The sequence below is a fragment of the Nicotiana tomentosiformis genome, chromosome 8 (assembly GCF_000390325.3).
Source record: "Nicotiana tomentosiformis chromosome 8, ASM39032v3, whole genome shotgun sequence".
NCBI lineage: Eukaryota > Viridiplantae > Streptophyta > Magnoliopsida > Solanales > Solanaceae > Nicotiana > Nicotiana tomentosiformis.
In genome coordinates, this window is record NC_090819.1 from 112399140 (window position 1) to 112420416 (window position 21277).

General features: G+C 39.9%; 1 protein-coding gene across 1 annotated transcript; it reads left to right on the plus strand.

Moving 5' to 3' along the window:
• The first annotated feature begins 19229 nt into the window (after nucleotides 1-19229).
• Nucleotides 19230-21046, plus strand: LOC138898002 (uncharacterized). The gene is made up of 4 exons (XM_070184033.1): nucleotides 19230-19509; nucleotides 19600-20156; nucleotides 20210-20436; nucleotides 20869-21046. Exons 1-4 carry the CDS (start codon nucleotides 19230-19232, stop codon nucleotides 21044-21046), a joined length of 1242 nt encoding a protein of 413 aa, XP_070040134.1.
• Nucleotides 21047-21277: the final 231 nt, after the last annotated feature.

The window sequence follows — 21277 nt, forward strand, 5'->3', positions numbered from 1 at the left end:
GAGCTGTGCAGATAGTTTGAGCAGCTTCATCAGGGTGATATGTTTGTAACGCTGTATGAGATGCGATTCTCCAATTTGCCTCGTCATGCTATCTGGTTGGTTCCCACGGACAAGGAGAGGATCAGGAGGTTTATAGATGGCCTCACTTTTCAGTTGCGGTTGCTTATGACCAGAGAGAGAGTGTCTAGTGCTACTTTTGATGAGGTTGTCGACATTGCTCGGCAGATTGAGATGGTTCGCGGTCAAGAAAGGGTTGAGAGGGAGGCCAAGAGGCCTCGTGGACAGGGTGGATTTAGTTGTACTCTTTTTGGGGGTTAGTTCCAGCATGGTAGAGGTCGTCCATTCAGACATGCTCAGACGGCTCGCCCAGTTCACTGTGATGCATCATCTGACCGTGTTTCTCACAATTATCAGCAGGGCCGTTCATCTCTTGGTACCCTTCCAGCGTAGAGTTCTTCTCGTGCTCCATCGGGTCAGGGTTCGTCTATGCCGAGTCCTTCTGCTAGTTATCCCGGTGCTCGGGGCTCCCTTCAGTCCCAGCACCAGCACCAGGGTGTTGCTATGAATGTGGGGAGTTTAGTCACATGAGAAGAGAGTGTCCCCACCTAGTCAGCATCAGTTCCTCCACCACCCGCCCAGTCAGCTAGGGGTGAATCCCAGTCAGCTAGGGGTCACCCGAGAGGGGGATTAGATCAGGGGGTGGCCAACCCCTTTTCTATGCTCTTCCTCCCTAACCAGATCCTATCGCTTCAGATGCTATGATTACAGGTATTATCTCAGTTTGCCACAGAGATTCCTCTATATTATTTGAACCTGGTTCCACTTATTCATATGTTTCCTCGTATTTCGCTCACTTTCTGGATATGCCCCGGGAGTCTTTAGTTTTATCTGTTCATGTATCTACTCCTGTGGGAGATACTATTGTTGTGAACCGCGTATATCAGTCATGTATGGTGACTATTGGGGGTCTGGAGACCCGAGTAGACCTTTTGCTGCTCAGTATGGTTGACTTCGATGTGATATTGGGTATGTATTGGTTGTCTCCATGCCATGCCATTCTAGATTTTCACGCTAAGACGGTGACGTTGGCGATGCCGGATTTGCCAAGGGTTGAGTGGAGCGGTTCTATAGACTAAGTACCTAGTAGGGTGATCTCATATTTGAAGGCTCAGCGGATGGTTGAGAAGGGTTGTCTATCCGATTTGGCTTTTGTGAGGGATGTTAGTGCAGAGACTCCTACCATTGATTCTATTCCGGTGGTACGTGATTTTCTGGATGTGTTTCCTGCAAACCTACCGGACATGCTGCCTGATAGGGATATTGACTTTGGTTTTGATTTGGTGCCGAGTACTCAGCCTATTTTTATCCCACCATATCGTATGGAACCGGCGGAGTTGAAGTAGTTGAAAGAACAGCTTTAGAAACTCCTTGATAGGGGGTTTATTCGGCCTAGTGTGTCACACTGGGTGCACCGGTTCTATTTGTGAAGAAGAAGGATGGTTCCATGAGGATATGCATTGATTACAAGCAGTTAAACAAGGTCATAGTCAAGAACAAGTATCCTTTTCCTCGTATTGATGATCCATTTGACCAGCTTCAGGGGGCGAGGGTGTTCTCCAAGATTGATTTGAGGTCAGGGTATCACCAGTTGAAGATTCGGGATTCAGATATTCTTAAGACGGCTTTCAGGACCCGATATGACCATTATGAGTTCTTAGTGATGTCCTTTGGGCTGACCAATGCCCCAGCAGCGTTCATGCATTTGATGAACAATGTATTCCAGCCCTATTTGGACTCATTCATTATTGTATTCATTGATGATATCCTGGTGTACTCTCGTAGCCAGGAGGAGCATGCTCAGCATCTGAGGATTGTGTTACAAAGATTGAGGGAGGAGAAGCTTTATGTAAAGTTTTCCAAGTGTGAGTTTTGACTCGGTTCTGTATGATTCTTGGGGTACATGGTGTCCAGTGAGGGTATTTAGGTGGATCCGAAGAAGATAGAGGCGGTGCAAAGTTGGCCTAGACCATCCTCAACCACGGAGATTAGGAGCTTTCTTGGTTTGGTAGGCTATTACCGTCGCTTTGTGGAGGGATTTTCATCTATTGCATCGCCCTTGACCAAATTGACCCAAAACGGTGCTCCATTCAGGTGGTTGGATGAGTGTGAGGAGATCTTTCAGAAGCTCAAGACTGCCATGATCACAGCTCCAGTGTTAGTTCTACCGTCAGCTTCAGGTTCTTACACCGTGTATTATGATGCTTCGAGGGTAGGTACTGGATGTGTTCTGATGTAGAAGAGTAGGGTGATTTCCTATGCCTCACACCAGTTAAAGACTCATGAGAAGAAATATCTTGTCCATGACCTTGAGTTAGTAGCTATTGTGCATGCCTTAAAGATTTGGCGGCACTATTTGTATGGGGTTCATTGTGAGATCTATACTGATCACCAAAGTTTACAGCCCCTGTTCAAGCAGAAGGATCTTAATTTGCGCCAGCGGAGTTGGTTGGAGCTTCTCAAGGACTATGATATCACTATTTTGTACCATCCGGGGAAGGCCAATGTGGTGGCCAATGCTTTGAGTCGCCGGGCAGAGAGTTTGGGGAGTTTAGCATATCTTCCAGTAGCAGAGAGACTTTGGCATTGGATGTCCAGGCCTTAGCTATCCAGCTTGTCAGATTGGATATTTAGGAGCCGAGTCGGGTATTGGCTTATGTGGTCTCCAGGTCTTCTCTTTATGACCGTATCAGGGAGCGTTAGTATGATGACCCCCACCTGCTCATTCTTTGGGACAGGGTTCAACGAGGTGATGTTAGGGATGTGACTATTGGTGATAACGGCGTGTTGAGGATGCAGGGCCGGATATGTGTGCCTAATGTAGATGGGCTCCGGGAGTTGATTCTTGAGGAGGCCCACAGCTCGCGGTATTCCATCCATCCGGGTGCCGCAAAGATGTACCAGGATTTGAGACAGTACTATTGGTGGAGGCGGATGGAGAAGGATATAGTTGGGTTTGTGGCTCGGTATCTCAACTGTCAGCAGGTTAAGTATGAAGATCAGAGACCGGGTGGCTTGCTTTAGAGGTTAGAGATCCCAGAGTGGAAGTGGGAGCGGATCACCATGGACTTCGTAGTTGGGCTCCCACAGACTTCGAGGAAGTTCGATGCTATTTGGGTTATTGTGGTTCAGCTGATCAAGTTCGCGCACTTCATTCCAGTTGGTACTACTTACTCTTCAAAGCGGTTGGCTGAGATTTACATCCGAGAGATTGTTTGCCTGCATGAAGTCCCACTTTCCATCATTTCAGATAGGTGCACTCAGTTTACATCACGGTTTTGGAGGGCCATGCAGCGAGAGTTGGGTACTCAGGTTGAGTTAAGCACAACCTTTCACCCTCAGACAGACGGACAGTCCGAGCGCACTATCCAGATATTTGAGGACATGTTACGCGCTTATGTCATTGACTTTGGGGGTTTATGGGACCAGTTTCTGCCGCTCGTAGAGTTTGCATATAACAATAGTTATCAGTCGAGCATTCAGATGGCTCCGTACGAGGATTTATATGAGAGGAGGTGTAGATCTCCAGTAGGATAGTTTGAGCCGGGTGAGGCTAGGCTCTTGGGTACAGACATAGTCCAGGATACATTAGACAAGGTGAAATCGATTTGGGAGCGGCTTCGCACGACGCAGTCTAGGTAGAAGAGATATGCAGACAGGAAGGTCCGTGATGTGTCTTTCAATGTTGGGGAGAAGGTTTTGCTGAAGGTATCACCCATGAAGGGTGTTATGAGGTTTGGGAAGAGGGTCAAGTTGAGCCCCAGGTTCATTAGGCCTTTTAAGGTGCTTTAGAGGATAGGTGAGGTGGCTTACAAGCTTCCTTGCCACCCAGTTTGTCGAGTGTGCATCCAGTTTTTCACGTTTCTATGCTCCGAAAGAATATTATAGATCCGTCCCATGTTTTGGATTTCATCACGGTTCAGTTGGATGGTGATATGACTTATGGTGAGGAGCCGGTGGCCATTTTGGATCGGCAGGTTCGGAAGTTGAGGTCAAAGGATATAACTTCATTGAAGGTGCAGTGGAGAGGTCAGACTGTGGAGGAGGAAACTTGGTAGACCGAGCGGGAGATGCGGAGCAGATATCCACACCTATTTGAAACTCCATGTCTGTTTCGAGACCCGTTCGAGGACGAACGTTTGTTTAACAGGGGGAGGATATAACGACCCGGCCGGTCGTTTCGAGAGTTATAACCCCTTTTCCCCCCATTTTGGCTTCTTTTTTTATTCTTCAGCTATATTATGATATGTCAGAGTAGTTGGTTCGGGTCCGGAGTGGTTTCAGAGTGAATTGAGACACTTAGTCTCTTTATTAGAAGCTTAAGTTAGAAAAGTCAACTAGATGTTGACTTATATGTAAACGATCTCGGATTTGAATTTTTATGATTCTGTTATTTCCGTTAGGTGATTTTGGACTTAGGAGCGCATTCGGAATGTGATTTGGAGGTCCGTAGTGGAATTAGGCTTGAATTGGCAAAAATTAAAAATTTGACAATTTTGGTCGGCAGTGGAAAATTTGATATCGGGGTCGGAATGGATTTCCGAAAGTTGGAGAAGGTCTGTGGTGTCATTTGTGATGTGTGTGTAAAATTTAAGGTCATTCGAACGTGGTTTGATAGGTTTCGGCGTCATTTGCGAAATTTGGAAGTTTAGACATTCTTAGGCTTGAATCCGAGGGTAGGTTGGTGTTTTGATGTTGTTTTGAGTGATTCGAAGGTTTGACTAAGTTTTCATGGGGTTATATGACTTGTTGGCATGTTTGGTTGAGGTCCCGGGGGCCTCGGGTGTGTTTCAGATGCTTAACGGATTGAGTTTTTGGACTTATGAGATTGCTGAAGTCTTATAATAACTGGTAGTTTCGCACCTGCGGTGGGGAGGCCGCAGGTGCGAATTCGCACGAGCGGAGGAAGGAGCGCAGATGCGGGAATTGAGGAGATGGCCGAGAGTCGCAGGTGCGAGGGTGTTTCCGCATCTGCGAGCCCGAAGATGCGCCTGAAGCTTCGCATATGCGGAAAATGAGTTAGAGGGGAGGATCGCAGAAGCGGACTTTTGTCCGAAGGTGCGCACACGCAGGCGCAACCACTTGCATGCAGATGCGGACCCAACCTTTTTAGTCATTCCTGCACCTGCGATGGAATTTCCGCAGGTGCGGCATCACAGATGCGACTAAAGGTCCGTAGGTGCGGAAGAACTGGACAGAAAAGTGGGATTTCGAGGGTTTGATTACCATTTCGATTTTGTAACGTTGAGAGCTCGGCGTGAGGCGATGTTTCGAGGTTTCTTGAAGAAGATTGTTGGGATAAGTGATTCTAACTCATATTGGACTATATTCCATGAATCTATTGCTATTTTCATCATCTTGAGTTGTAAATTTGGGAGAAAATGGTAGAAACTTCATAGGCTTAAATTTCGAGTTTTGGAAGGTGATTTGAGGTTGGATTCGAGTAATTCTTGTATGGTTGGACTCGTGAGTAGATGGGTGTTCAAATTGTGTGACTTTTGTCGGATTTTGAGGCGTGGGCCCGGGGCCGGTTTGAGTCGATTTCGTATTTTGGGCTATATTTTAGTAGTTTTCTTGTGGGGTTGATCCTATTAGCCTATATTGACTATCTTGTACTGTTTGTGGCTAGATTCGGGGCATTTGGAGATTTATTCGAGGGGCAAAGGCATTGCGGAATAGGATTTTTGCTCGTTTGAGGTAAGTAACAGTCTTAAATCTGGATTTGAGGGTATGAAATCCCAAGAATTTGTATGATGTGAATATTTGGAGGTGATGCACATGCTAGGTGACGGGCATGTGAGCGTGCACCGTAAGGGATTGTGACTTCGTCCGTAGCGTGAGACTGTAAAGTCGAATAGCCATTGTTATTATTTGTTTTTCCTTGTCTTGAGCAATTGTCTGCCTTTCGTGTTAGAAGCCATGCTTAGGCCATATGATATCACTGTTGGGACCCGCTGCGGTCGAACACTTGTTGAATTGTCTGCTAATTATTGTCTTGTACTCAGTCACAGTCTTACTTATGTGTTATATCTCCATTCTCTCTCATTTATTATTGATACTTGTTGTATTCTCTGTTTGGGCTAATTATTATGATATTCTGAGAGCCCGATGGGCTGGAGAGGTTAGTGACTGAGATAGGGCATGAGTACCGGGTTGAGAGCTATGTGAGGTATATCGGATCGGGCTGCACGCCGCAGCAATATTGGATCGGGTTGCACGCCACAACAAGCCTTCGGGCCATATATCGGATCGGGTTGCACTCGGCAGCAATATAGCGCTTGGGCTGTAGGAGCCCCTCCGGAGTCTGTACACCCCCAGTGAGCGCAGGTACCTATGATTGTGGGTATTGAGGCTGAGAGCCGAGTGATTGAGCTGTTGATATAGATGAGTGACAGTAGCCCTGTAAGGCTGTACTTGCTCTTATTTGTTGTTGTACTTCGTTGCTAATTATTGTTGTTGTGAAATTTTCTGGAGGGCTTATATTGTTATACCTGAGCTCGAAATTTTTGATTTAAAACACTGAATTGAAAGCATGCCTATTTTACTTGCTGAAATTACTAAAATGAACTACATTTGTGTAGCTCGTCTCTGCCTCTCGGTTCCTTATTTAACTATGTTACTTACTGAGTTGGAAGTACTCACATTACTCCCTGCACCTTGTGGGCAGATTCAGATGTGACCGGACGTAGAGGTCATTGAGTTCGTGCGTAGTTGATCTTTCGGATATTTACGAGGTAGCTGCCGGCGTTCACAGACCTTGTTCTCCCTCCTTATTATCTTTCTTTCTCTGTATTGATATATAGACGCAGACTATTGTAAACACTGTCTTTTAGATTGAGAGTCTAGTTGCTCATGACTTAGTGACACCCCGATATCGGGCTATTTTTCTGCACTTATGTTTTATTGGGTTTTACCCCGTATTTATGAGAAACTCCGATTATTTTAGATATCTTAATTCATTTCTATTAAATTTTAAAAGTGTTTTGAAAAGGTCGGCTTGCCTAGTACCACGATAGGAACCATCACGACGGATTAGGTTTTGGGTCGTGATAGTGGATCTAACCACATCGTTATTGTATGGATTTAGTTTAGTGTAAATGGTTATTTTTTTTCTTTCTTTCTTTTCTTTCTATCTGACTTTGTCTTATTGTATATTCATTTATTAGAAGTCATGTTCATAATATAATTATAAAGTGTCGTAGATGCTTTAGAAGACCATCGAACCCCTAAGCTCATTTCCATTATTGACAGGTTTAAATCTAATTAATTTTAAGTTGAATTGTACCATGTTTTGAACATATCTCTTTTAAATTATTGGCATATGGAAATTTTGCTTGGCTGCATTTGTATTCCTATTCTGACTTTTGTTGAGAATGAAAATAAAGAAAACCAAAGCTGCATATTAGGAACGTAGGTTAATTAGAGCGATAACAAATAATTGTGAGGGTGCGAGAATACTCTAAATACGCTAGAAATGTTTTGGGGGATTTGCATCTATAATCAATTTTTGAGTCAAAATTTAACTTATACCCGCCTTGCAAAAATAATTGCAAGCATACCCACTTTTCGGGTAACTTCAGACATACGGGGCCTGAAGTAGCAAGAATTTATGTTTGAAGTTTGAACTTCAGAATTTTTTGCGTGAAGTATGACCTTATCAAAGTAAAACTTCAAATATTTTCGTCTGAAGTTTGGCCTGACTTGCAAAAGCAATCAAAAAACTTCAGTTCGTAGTGCAAACTTCAGACAAATTAGTCTGAAATTCTTCAGTTTGTAGTGCAAACTTCAGACAAATTAGTCTTACGTTCTTCAGTTTGTAGTGCAAACTTCAAACAAAATCAGCTTGTTATATTTGAACTTTAGATAATTTTTTCTGGCATGATAGTTGCAAACATCAGACAAAATTTAACTTGGTAATGTCTGAAGTTTGGCCCTGCAGTCCCAAACTTCAGTTGATGTTTCTTCGAGTTTTGACAATAAACTCTTATTTTTATTATTTACGTACTTTATGTTGGGGTGCAAAATTCAGACAGATTAGTCTGAAGTTTTTCAGTTTGTAGTGCAAACTTCAGAAAAACTAGTCTGAAGTTCTTCAGTTTGTAGTTCAAACTTCAGACAAAATTAGCTTATTATATTTGAACTTTAGATAATTTTTCCTGGCACGATAGTTGCAAATTTCAGATAAAATTTAATCTGGTGATGTCTGAAGTTTGTCCCTGCAGTCCCAAACATCAGTTGATGCTTTTGACAATAAACACTTGTTTTATTATTTACATACTTTGTATTGGGATGTATTAATGTTTGAGAGGCAGTGGCGAGTCTTTCTTTCTTCTTGATTTGTCGCTTTGTCCAATTTCAAGAAATAACAACATGTGTAACTTACAGGATAACATGTTTGAGAGAGAAAAGAAAAAAAAGAGGAAAAGAAGAGGAGGAAGAAAGGAGCGCATAGGTCGCAGGATCTGAAGTTATCTAAATTAGGGTATAGGTTAAATAATTTTATAAATATGAGTATAGGTTGAATGGGGGCGACCAAATAGGGCGCCCCATGCAATTTTTACAAACGTTTTAGACACACTTTAAATATTAGCCTATGTGTTTCTCACGACCCAAATCGATGGGCCGCGACGGATACCCGGTACCTTACTTAACCGAGTACCAACATAACGTATCTTTCGTATCATTCCATTATAGGTAAATGAACTAGGGTAAATCATGAGTGAATAAACTTATACATATAATATACTGGCCTATAAGACCCAAAACGATCACTCGTATACTGAACATAAGCCGGCAAGGCCATACAACCTTTCATATATATGACATCTGTCTACAAGCCTCTAAGAATACATAATTTTCATAAAGGTCGAGACAGAGCCCCGCCATACCAAACAATACACAACTAAGTTATACTGACCAAACAAGCAACTCCGGAGCAAATGGAGTGCACCAACATCTTCCGTTGAGCTGATCGCCTACTTGGAGGATTCTTGACCTGTCTATCGAGACCTGCGAGCATGAAACGCAGTGTCCCCAAGAAAAAAGAACGTCAGTACAAATAATGTACCGAGTATGTAAGGAATAAAAATCAGTAAATAATAGACATGAGAGAAACATAGAGTAAAATACTCGCCATGTACGTCTGCAAAACTCTGTTAATCATTTCATTTTTTATAATGTCATGCATATGAGTATAAATGTCATACCATGCATAGGTATATGCGTTCATAACATCATCAAGCTCTGAGGGCATCCTATCACATCATTTCGGCCACTGTGGGTAAATCATCAACGTATACCAGCTGATCAAGTGGTGGTACGTATATAACGCCGTAACCTCTTCCCATATCCCATATATATATATATATAACCTTTCCCCATATCCCATATCCATATAATATACATATATATGCGTATATAACGCCATCTGGTCATGGGTCAATGTACATGTATAAATGCATGAAATGCATAAAAAATACGTTAATAAGATTTTCTCGGAATGTCATAAATATAGTATGCATGTCGGATAAATTTTATCAAATACGTATTTTTTTGAGACCCATGAACAGAAGATATAATAATAATTCACGTGAGGAATCAAGAATATAGACACCCATAATATTTCTATGAATAGAGTCATTTATGGAAGTTATGCATTTGCTCATTTCGTTCGTGTTGTATAGATCATACCAAAAAGAAAGAAGAGATAGCCTTAATATATCTGAATCGATTTTCTTGACAATCCTCTAACACATGTTAATTTCGATAAAACATGGAACAAGTCATATGAAAAGTTTGAAGCAATCATGTTGCTATGCAAAGAAAATGTTTGCCGAAACTTTTCGATAAAGCACTTATCAATACGTTGCTATGTAAAGAGATTTTGGAGAATGATCTTTGTTGAACTCTTTCCTTAAGAGAATAGAAAAAACATTTTGAAAGAGTAAGGAATCTTGGCTGAACTCTTTAACGTTACTACGTCCCTTTTCTTAAGAGATTAGAAGAGAATTAGGAATGTTATCCTTGATTATTAGTTGGGCCCACATCTCTAGCTTAGTGGCACCTAATTAGTGTGACACATTTATATCTCTTGCAAGAGTCATCAAATGACAAAGGAGGGGTGTTGCCACGTTAATCTTAGCTTGGTCTTATCCAAGATTATTAATTAATTACCCACTATTTTTTATTAACTTGCTAATTCCTTTATTAACCAATAATCCACATAATTAAGAATTATCTCAAATTATTTAAAATATTACTTACTTTTAGCACACCTTATACACCTTACTATCATGGTCATGTGGTACCTTGTAGGGCACAAGTCCATAAATATCGGGTATTATAGCTCGGACCATATTTTATCCCAAATTGTCAAATTTTGACGAAACTCATTTTCTTTGATTAGTTTACCATTTCACCTTCACGAATTTACTCATCATTTGTTTGAAATAGCATAATGCTTATAATCTCCAAATAATCTTGTCCTTGAACTGATGTCAATTATCTTACGATAAATTCAACATATAATACTACAGGGTGTAACATCGTCGTAACAAATTACTGCGGAACGTAACATCATCGTAATAAATTACTGCGGAGCGTTATATCGTCGTAATAAATTACTACAGAGTGTAACATCGTCGTAATAAATTACTGCGGAGCGTAACATTGACGTAATAATGCGAGGCATAACATCATTCCCTTCTTTGAAATATTCGTCCTCGAATGTTGACTGATGCACTTATCATTTTCATAACATATGTCTTCCGAATACTTTAGTATTCTCTCCTTGCCATCTAGGCAATTGTTCTATGAATAAATCCAAAGGCCGAGGCATTCCCCCTCTAGGCCTCTTTCTCACACCACGGCTTGTAGTCGAAATCCTTCTAATCTCGTAACTGTTGCTACCTTCTATTATGCGGCCTATACGACTCTAACTTTGTATGTGCGCCTATGCGACACTTCTCTCCTCTTTCCTCCAGCTCTTAGCCAATCTCTAGGCCTCACTTTGTGAACATATACAAAATTATGTCAAGATGTTCCTCTGGGCGTCATTAGCTTTACTGTATCTAGGTAGGCCATACTATACCGTAACTCTTACTTCGATTTATTGTTACTGAGGTCTGCGACCAAACTCCAGGTAACTCTTATTGCTTATCCTATATGCATAAAGCTAAGTCTTTTAACGCTTCTTCATTACTATTCATCTTAAGAATGATGGTCTAATCTCATCTCGTACTTTGTATCTTTTATCCATCCATTATCGATTCACCTCAATGTTGATCTACAATATTCCATTGATAACTTGAAACTTCTTACGTAATACATTGCCACTAGGGCTTATGCTGTATCGAGGAATATTTGAAGTGATTTCCTGATCCACTTAGGGTCGATACTGTACTTCAATAATCGTATTTTATAGCATCCCAATGTGATTCACCCTACGTTTTTTAATACCGTACAATTCATGAAATCCTCTTCAAATCATTATTCAGTCGAAGGCCCAAATGCCATCCTTTATCTATCACAATCACACCCTCATTCCACTACTAGGGAAACATTCCATTTTATAACTTAGATATTATTAGTATTAGACTCCTTTGAGTTCATTCAGTCTATACTGAACTTTCTATAACTTAGAGAAATCATTAGCTCTCTTGTTTTCATGGGCTTAATCCCGAGGACTTATCCATTCTCGTCACCTTCTCACTCGCCCTTTCTCGTTCTTACTCCTGTTATAAAACTTAATCGTTTTACTATACTTTAGCTTACGACCTATACATATCTATTTATACTATTCGCAACCTTCTTTTAACTTGCTTGCACCATAGATTTTCTTGTGTTATTCTGGAACATCAAGCGAAACATCACATCATCTCTAACTCTTCTTTATTCTCCTGACTAGATCTCTCGGTACTTAGAAACTATAGGCTGGAAGGTACGCCACTGACGACGCTGCTATCATTCCTGGATATTGAATCCCAGTGCTTTTAGCCTACTACCTGAAGCATGAACTATTCACGATCTTCTGCCTTTGAGTATCTTGTACGTTGTTCACCTTTACCTTATCTCGCATCGCATCTTCTATCTCTTTCATGACCTCCCTTCCACATAGGTATAATTCACGTCCATAACTTGAAGCTTTGTACTGACTTCTTATGAGGCTGGTACTACCGGCTTTTTCGTAGGGCCGTTATAGAATATGGTTGTTATACTATCCCTTTGGTACCTCTGATATTAAGAGTGATCTTGTAATGTTCTCAATCACGATTTCTATAATTTTCTGGGTCCAATAATCAGATTTCTGATTTACTTCATTGATGTAACTCTTTAGCTTCATCTTTCTTCTAATCAGCCTTTATGTAGGCTTAAGCTACCTCCTGATCTGCGGTTCATGGTATTAGTTATTACGTTTAGCCTTTCATGGGTGCTGAGGAATATCCATGATACAATCCTTTAATAATATAATCCTTCGTCTATGACCTGGGCTCAATTCTTTCTTTTAACTTATACCGGAATCTTCTACGGCTGTATATGCTGCATGTATAAAACTTTCAAACTCTTAAATGCGTTCATAACATAACTAACTCTAGATCATGAATCGAATAATTCTTTTTGTTCCATCTCACCTTTCTTCAAACGTAAGCAATTACTTTTCCTGGCCTTTCTGCCCCCTTTTTGTGTGCACACTTAGCTTATCTTCGTGCCCATGCATATTGGAATTCCATACAATTCATATGATCTTGAATATCACCTCTGATTTTACTTCCCATTTATTATCCACAGTAGGTGCCATTATTTTATGGAGTGCATACAATGTTGTTGTGAGACTGTTGTTATAAAACCATTTCCTCCTTAGGTCACCCAGCTTAGGTTAAAGCTTCCTTCCTTACTTTCTCAGCTAGTCTTTCATTGATGTCCTTTCTCGCTTATAATTATCCATAGTTTACGCTCATGTGCTTGTAGGGTTGCTTCTGAACTTAATATTTTGACTGTCTTCCCAGTGTCATTCTCTTTTATTTACCTTTAACTACCCCAACTCCTATCTGAATATGGCTCAAGGATCACGATGTCATATCTGCGAGACTGAATTCTCCATGTTGAGGTTCATTATGTTCGTCTTGCACAATCCGTTAATTTGTCTGTGTTCCTCTTGTTTAGCCATAACTAGGCTCTTCCTGAATCAACTACTAACTACTCGTTGGCTCATTCTCATATTAATATTCTGCGAAATATTTCTTGGGTTATTTTCTTTGTCTTAACTTACGTCTCACATTGACTCCTTATCTATCAATAATGTCTTGGGCCGGGACCCTTACTTCCTTTTCTTGACGTCGTGTTTGCATAATGTTCTGGAATCGGAGCATATCTGTAGGATTTGGATAAGTGCCATCTCATTCCTTTTTCATTTTTATCGCATTCTTCCTTTACCATTCCATAGTCCCTAGAACCACTTAATTCCGACCTAATGCCACATCACTCCATATTCCCCCCTTTAGGGGAGTACTAAGAGCTGAAGCCACGAGGATCTACCTATAGATGTTTTACCTCTTCATCTTTTGCATCGTTTCACAACATCATTGACCCTTACCCGCCTTGCGGCAATCCTTCTGTACCAAGGATAATATATTCCCTTACTCGCGATAGTGATACTTAGTGTAACTGGCACATAAAATCCCTTAAGCTTAACTTTGCTCATATTTCTTGCTTTAGGGAAGCATCTTCCTGAATGACCATTCTCTGAATTTCTCATGAATCATCTTCTGTTGTCCATTCTATTATTGCCGGAATGCAAATCTGAAATTCTCATGATGCTCACTATTATCAAGTCACTCAGTCCCTAATTCATGTTTAGTTTATCTTCTTCACCAGCCCATACTGATTTCTATTATTCTGGGGTCTAACTTTTCCTTTCGATAGTTGCGTTGGAGTCACGAACGTATTTTTCAAAGATAGGATATGACTTTAAGGCCTATACTCTTTTGCTGTCTCAAGGCCTGTCGCCTCTTGTCTTTCCCTTCACTTAACTATAGACTCTGTAATACTATCATTTTTTGATCTACCGTTGTTATCCATGCATCACATCTTACTCATAACGCTTCATTAACTCTCTTCTCATTTCCCGCTAACATTTCTGTCTAATAATTTATTTTGAAAATTTCAACAGGATATTATTTTGCTTTTAGCTCCCCTTGCTCCATCTACTGGATCTTCGGGTTGCCTAACATTCTTTCTCTACTAGGGACGGGAGCCATACTAAGGTAATATTTATCCTTTCAAGGCTTCCAGTGCCTATCTTTGTAGTACTCATATCTAGCTGTACTATTTTAGAGTGCACCATCTGGGTGTCTCACAAGGAGATCTATTAGCACATTTGCAATATCCTTTAGAAATGTCAACTAATGCAAACAATCCATCCACCATTTTGGGTCACTCAAACCCCAGCCGGATCCTGATATCCCGTCCTTCTCTTAAACCATATATGTTAGCTCCCATAGGACATAACTAAGATCGATGTAGCCAACTGTACGTGCCTCTGTTACTGTTGAAGGTAACTCAAAAGGCTTATATTCCTCTGCCTGAATTGTAAATATTGTTAACCTTCATTAACTGGGCGCCTCGTACCCTTCTTCACCTTGCTCCTTTTACTTGCTGAAACTTGTGTCTCCCTCCTTATTCCTTTTTACCGTAAGAGTGGATAGGCATTCTTGCCTTAGGGATCCTTATCAAGAAGCTTACACATCTTAGTATACATATGATTTGCTGAATACCTTATATTTATCTATCATAAGCATGATATAAAAATTGAGTTCCTCTGACTCAACTCTTCCACATCTATATCTCATACCATCCATCTTTCTAGATGTAGGTATCGTCGTACTATAAGTAAGATAGAGTTTAGGAAATTGAGTTCTTACAACTGAGATCTACTACACGATCTAGAGTAGGAAGAAAGAGTGACAATTCTAGATGCCATGTAGTCTCCTGCTAATAAGTGTGGTGCACGACACACCCATAAACAAGACTCTACTAGACACGGCTTGTAGACTCCCTAGGACAAAACTGCTCTGATACCACTTTTGTCACGACCCAAACCGATGGCCGCGACCGGCACCCATTACCTTACTCAACTGAGTACCAACATAACGTATCTTTTGTATCATTCCATCATAGGTAAATGAACCGGGGTAAAGCATGAGGGAATAAACTTATACATATGACATACTAGCCTATAAGACCCAAAACGATCACTCGTACGCTGAACATAGGCCGATAAGGCCATACAACCTTTCATATACATGACATCTGTCTACAAGCCTCTAAGAATACATAATTTTCATAAAGATCGAGACAGAGCCCCGCCATACCAAACAATACACATCTAAGTCATACTGACCAAACAAGTAACTTCAGAGCAAATGGAGTGCACCAACATCTTCCACTGAGTTGATCGCCTACTTGGAGGATTCTCGACCTATCTATTGAGACCTACGGGCATGAAATGCTGCGTCCCCAGGCAAAAGGGACGTCAATACAAATAGTATGTAAGGAATAAAAATCAGTAAATAATAGACATGAGAGAAACATGGAGTAAAAGACTCGACATGTACGTCTGCAAAGCTCTGTGAATCATTTCATTTTTTATAATATCATGCATATGCATATAAATGTCATACCATGCATAGGTATATGCGTTCATAACATCATCAAGCCTCTGAGGGCATCCTATCACATCATTTCGGCCACTGTGGGCTAATCATCAACGTATACCAGCTGATCAGGTGGTGGTACGTATATGACGCCGTAACCTTTTTCCATATCCCATATACATATATATATATATATATATATATATATATATATATATAACGCCATCTGGTCATGGGTCAATATACATGTATAAATGCATGAAATGCATAAGAAATACGTTAATAAGATTTTCTCGGAATGTCATAAAAATAATATGCATGTCGGATAAATTTTATCAAATACGTATTTTTCTGAGACCCATGAACAGAAGATATAATAATAATTCACATAGAGAATCAAGAATATAGACACCCCTAATATTTCTATGAATAGAGTTATTTATGGAAGTTGTGCATATGCTCATTTTGTTCGTGTCGTATAGATCATACCAAAAAGAAAGAAGGGATAGCCTTAACATACCTGAATCGATTTTCTTGACAATCCTCTAACACATGTTAATTGCGATAAAATATGGAACAAGTCGTATGAAAACCTCGAAGCAATCACGTTGCTATGAAAAGAAAATCTTGGCCGAAACTTTTCCTTAAAGCACTTATCAATACGTTGCTATGCAAAGAGATTTTGGAGAATGATCTTTGTTGAACTCTTTCCTTAAGAGAATAGAAATAACATTTTGAAAGAATAAGGTGGGTCCCACATCTCTAGCTTAGTGGAACCTAATTCCTTCAAGTGTGACACATTTATATCTCTTGCAAGAGTCATCAGATGACAAAGGAGGGGTGATGCCACGTTAATCGTCGCTTGGTCTTATCCAAGATTATTAATTAATTACCCACTAATTTTTATTAACTTGTTAATTTTCTCATTAATCAATAATTCACATAATTAAAAATCATTTCAAATTACTTAAAATACTACTTACTTTTAGCACACCTTATACACCTTACTATCATGGTCATGTTGTACCTTGTAGGGCACAAGTTCATAAATATCGGGTATTATAGCTCGGACCATATTTTATCCCAAATTGTCAAATTTCGACGAAACTTATTTTCTTTGATTCGTTTACCCTTTCACCTTCACGAATTTACTCATCATTTGTTTGAAATAGCATAATGCTTATAATCTCCAAATAATCTTGTCTTTGAACTGATGTCAATTATCTTACGACAAATTCAACGTACAATACTACATGGTGTAACATCGTCGTAACAAATTAATGCGAAACGTAACATCGTCGTAATAAATTACTGCGGAGCGTAACATCGTCGTAACAAATTACTGCGGAGCGTAACATCGTCGTAATAAATTACTGCGGAGCGTAATATTGACGTAATAATGCGAGGCATAACAGTGTTCATACCCGAACCTTGGATTGATATGCTTAAATAATAAAAGGATCATGTGCGTATTCTCGCGTCTTGCAGCCTTTAAATTTAAAATAATTATGTTTTGACGATGTGTGCATTCCGCACCTTGGTTTAACATTCAATTTCAAAGAAGTAACTTGTTTGCATACCGTATCTAAGTCAAAATAATTAATAAAATATAATAACTATTTAAGTGGTAATAGGCAAAAAAAAATCCAATAAAATACAAGAATAGCCAAAAATTGATTTAAGTCTTATAATAGTCAATAAAAGCGATCGTGCTAGAACTACGGGACTTGAGGGTTGCCTTACACCTTCCCCTCGGTCAACAAAATTCCTTACTCAGTCTTTTATTTTCATAGACCATAAATTAGGAGTCAAACCTTCCTTTTGATAAGAGATTCAAATAAAAGGTGACTTGGAACACCAAAACTCAATTCCAAGTGGCGACTCTAAATAATAAATAATCCCTTTTCAAAATGTCACTTCAATTGAAAAAACTCTTCTAACTCAATCACGTAATAGGGTTGTGTGGGAAAGAAGAGGTGTGACAGCTCTGGCGACTCTACTGGGGATAATTAATAATAATTCGAGCTTTGTACATTGACTCTTGTTTGGCTTTTATCATGTTTTGGCTATTATTGTGTTTGGGAGCCTAATGTGCTATTTGTCGCTTATTTACCGCTTTAATATTTATTTGAACTGTGATATAAATTGTATCCTCTCTTGCACCCCTCTGAGTCTTCTGATAGGTAGTTATGTTGTGTTTGCCTACCAGCATCTCAAAATTTCTGTCTTGAGATAAAGCCAGTTAGCCTACCATCTTTTGGTGAAGGATTTAGTCACACATGTTTAGGCGGGAGAGTCGTTAGCTAGCCAGTGTTGTTCTACTACTGATGACGCTTGATGCTCCTTGGCTCGGATTGTCTGCCCGGGTAAGCCAGGTCTAGATACCATCTCCTTTAGGATTTGAAAACTTAAAAGAACAAGCCACACTCAATGAATATCCCTAATAGGTTACGCTTTATTTGCATCATGTGTATTGGACTTAGCGGGACTTGGGATAGGGACCGGCCCCGTCTTGGACAGGTACCAAATTTATAGACCAACATGTTTATTTTTCTGTGCTACATGTAACATTATTTGATTGGCTTTACTCAAATATTGACCGGCTTTAGGATAGATTGATTGAACATAGGAGAAAGAAAGAGAAAATTTTCTCAAAATGTCATAAAGTACCCATTTTGTTTTAATTAAATTTTGAAGAGTTCTGGTGTGTAAAATCACAATTTTCAAAATAATATTTTTTTAATTTATTTTAACCGAACTACGCAAGTCTGATTCTCACCGGATGTGAGATACGTAGGCAAACATCATCGATTCCGGCCCTCAATTTTTAAAAATCAATTTTTTTTTAATTTCTTCTTTAGAAATTTTTTCTTGGAGACATCAAATTTAAAAATCCAAAAATATTTTCTTTCTTCTTTATAAGTTTTAAAACAAATCGAAATCCAAAAATATTTTCTTTCTTGTTTAGAAGCCTTTCTTCAAAAATTTCCAATAAAAAAAGAAGAAGAGAGAATTTAAAATCCAAAAATATTTTCTTTTTTGGAGCTTTTACGATTAATTTTTTTTTAAAAGAGTAAAACAAAGAAAAAAAAAGAAAAAGGTTAGTATATTTACTTTATTCCTGATCTTCCTGAACTACATAATGGTCTGATTCATATGGCGTCATGATACATAGGCAATCCCCATCGAATGCGATCATAGCCATAATTAATCTGGAAAAAAAGAGAAAAACAATTGAGAGAAAATAAAATAAAATAAAACGAGGAAAGAAAAGAGAGCGTTAAATTCAATATGAAATAAACCAATAAGCCGGGATGAAGCATGAAGCCTTCCAAGCTCATTTTGGAGATGAAAATGGCATTAGGTGCATGACATACAAAGTGTGATTAATATCTGCAAAATGCTTAAATCTAACACGTTTGTTGTTTGTCATTTTAAAGATAAAGTTAAACAAAGGTGGTTGGTTTGTGGTTTAAACTGGCGACTCACCCTTACAATACGAGATCAAAAGGAAAAAGTAGAATGGCAAACAACAGTGAGTATGAGTCAAATAACGATGGTGTCCATGGACAATTGGTCGAACAAGGTTCGAGATTGGTTGAAGAAGTAAGAGTGCTGAAGCAACAATTGGCAGAGATGTACCAAGCCTGGGTGAATGGACAAGCACCGCCCCCACTACCCATAGGGCCATCAGATAATCTTCATAATGTGTCAATTGCAACTCAAGTGCCCATCTCCATAACAAGTAACCCGTTGTACCAACCTGGATTCAGTCTGAGCATTAACCTTCCCACTATCCCTAGTACCTCCATTCCACGTCCTGCAACCGCACCCCTCAGAAATGACCCACCTAATGTACCCGTTACCCATACTTTCATTGACCCTTAACCAGCTCTTGCTCAAAGGTCCAACAATGATCCACAATTCAATGCTCATGATGCCCAACATTACTCTCTAGAACTGACTTTCAAGGTTCCAGATTCATACAAGCATACTCCTCAGAACGTGTTTCCAGTTGAGATCGAAAAGCCCGACAAGAATATGGAACAAGAGAAAATGACCAGAAAAATAAAGAGCTTGGAACAAGTCATGAGAAATATACAGGGTTTGGGAGGCCATAAGAGTGTTTCATTTAACGATCTATACATGTTCCCTCATGTTCATTTTCCACCCGGCTTCAAGACCCCAAAGTTTGACAAGTACGATGGGAATAGTGATCGCGTTGCCCATTTGAAGAGGTATTGTAACCAATTAAGGGGAGCAGGGCGCAAAAAAGAATTACCCATGGCTTATTTTGGGGAAAGTTTGACAAGAATTGCTTCAGAGTGGTTCATAGATCAAGACATCTCTCACTGGCACGTTTGGAACGACATGGTTCAAGATTTTGTCCAACAGTTTCAGTACAATATTGATATAGTTCCAATCAAATGGCGGGAGCAGGCTGCTAGGGTCAAACCACCAATGAAAGAGCAGAAATGTTTGACTATTTTCTCCAAGCTCAGGATCCTGATTACCTCCATTACATGTTGGCTTCCATTGGCAAACCTTTTGCTGAGGCGATTAAAATTGGAGAAATAGTTGAGAATGGCATGAAGTCGGGAAAAATTGTGAATCAGGCAGCCCTTAAGGAGACTATGCAAGCACTTCAAAGCGGGTCAGGCAGTTTCGGAAACAGAAACAAGAGAGAAGAGGGAGCCATGATGGCTTCAAGCTCAAGGGAGGCTCGCAGGTCATTCAACCAATCATATTTTCCACCCAAAACTTCGCAACATTACAACCCCCATTACGATGCTGCATATGTCGTGGCACCACCTCACTATGCAGTGATGAACACACAACCTTACACACAACCACAAAATTACACCCAAAGTCGAGCTCCACATCCCAGAAATGTATGTCCCTACCAAGCTCCATATAATCCCGAACATAATGCTCCCCTATACAATCCCCGACCAAGAGAGCCTCCCAGAAGAAATTAATTCACCTCTATTAGTGAATCGTATTCAAGTGTGCTCCAAAAGCTAACCAGGTTAGGTCTGCTGTAGCCAGTGGCCCCGAACGGGTCAAACCCCGAGTCCCCCTCGCACCGAGCTGATGCTAGATGTGAATACCATTATGGAGTAGTGGGACATGATACTGAGGACTGTTGGACTCTCAAAAGAGCAGTGGAGGACCTCATTGAGGTTAGAGAAATAGTTCTTAGGGGAGAAGAGGCCCCTAATGTTCCAAACAATCCCTTGCCTACTCACAACAATGGGTCGATCGTTGGAATGATCTATGATAATGAGAAGTTTGATCAGGCACGGAAAGCCGTTGTAGCCATTGCCACGACAGAATAAAAACCTAAAACGGTCGCCAAGCCATGAGAAGTTCTCTGTCATATGGGAATCTCAGTAATCGGTCTTGTTGTCCTTTCTGTATCTGGATTATTTCAGGGTGTAATTCGGATATTTTACCTTATTGTCTTATTTTCTGATGTAAACCCTTCTATCTTAAAATGCAAAGAAATGAAATCAATATTTCATCATCCATGAATGTATCTTTTCTTAATTTTGTCTTTTTCTTATTCT

Excerpts from the sequence above, each read along its gene's own strand:
- LOC138898002 (XM_070184033.1), top strand. The coding sequence starts at position 19,230 with ATGGCAAACAACAGTGAGTATGAGTCAAATAACGATGGTGTCCATGGA. Across the intron at positions 19,510-19,599 it reads TAACCTTCCCACTATCCCTA|CTCTTGCTCAAAGGTCCAAC; the intron begins GTACCTCCATTC and ends ACCCTTAACCAG. Across the intron at positions 20,157-20,209 it reads GGCGGGAGCAGGCTGCTAGG|GATCCTGATTACCTCCATTA; the intron begins GTCAAACCACCA and ends CTCCAAGCTCAG.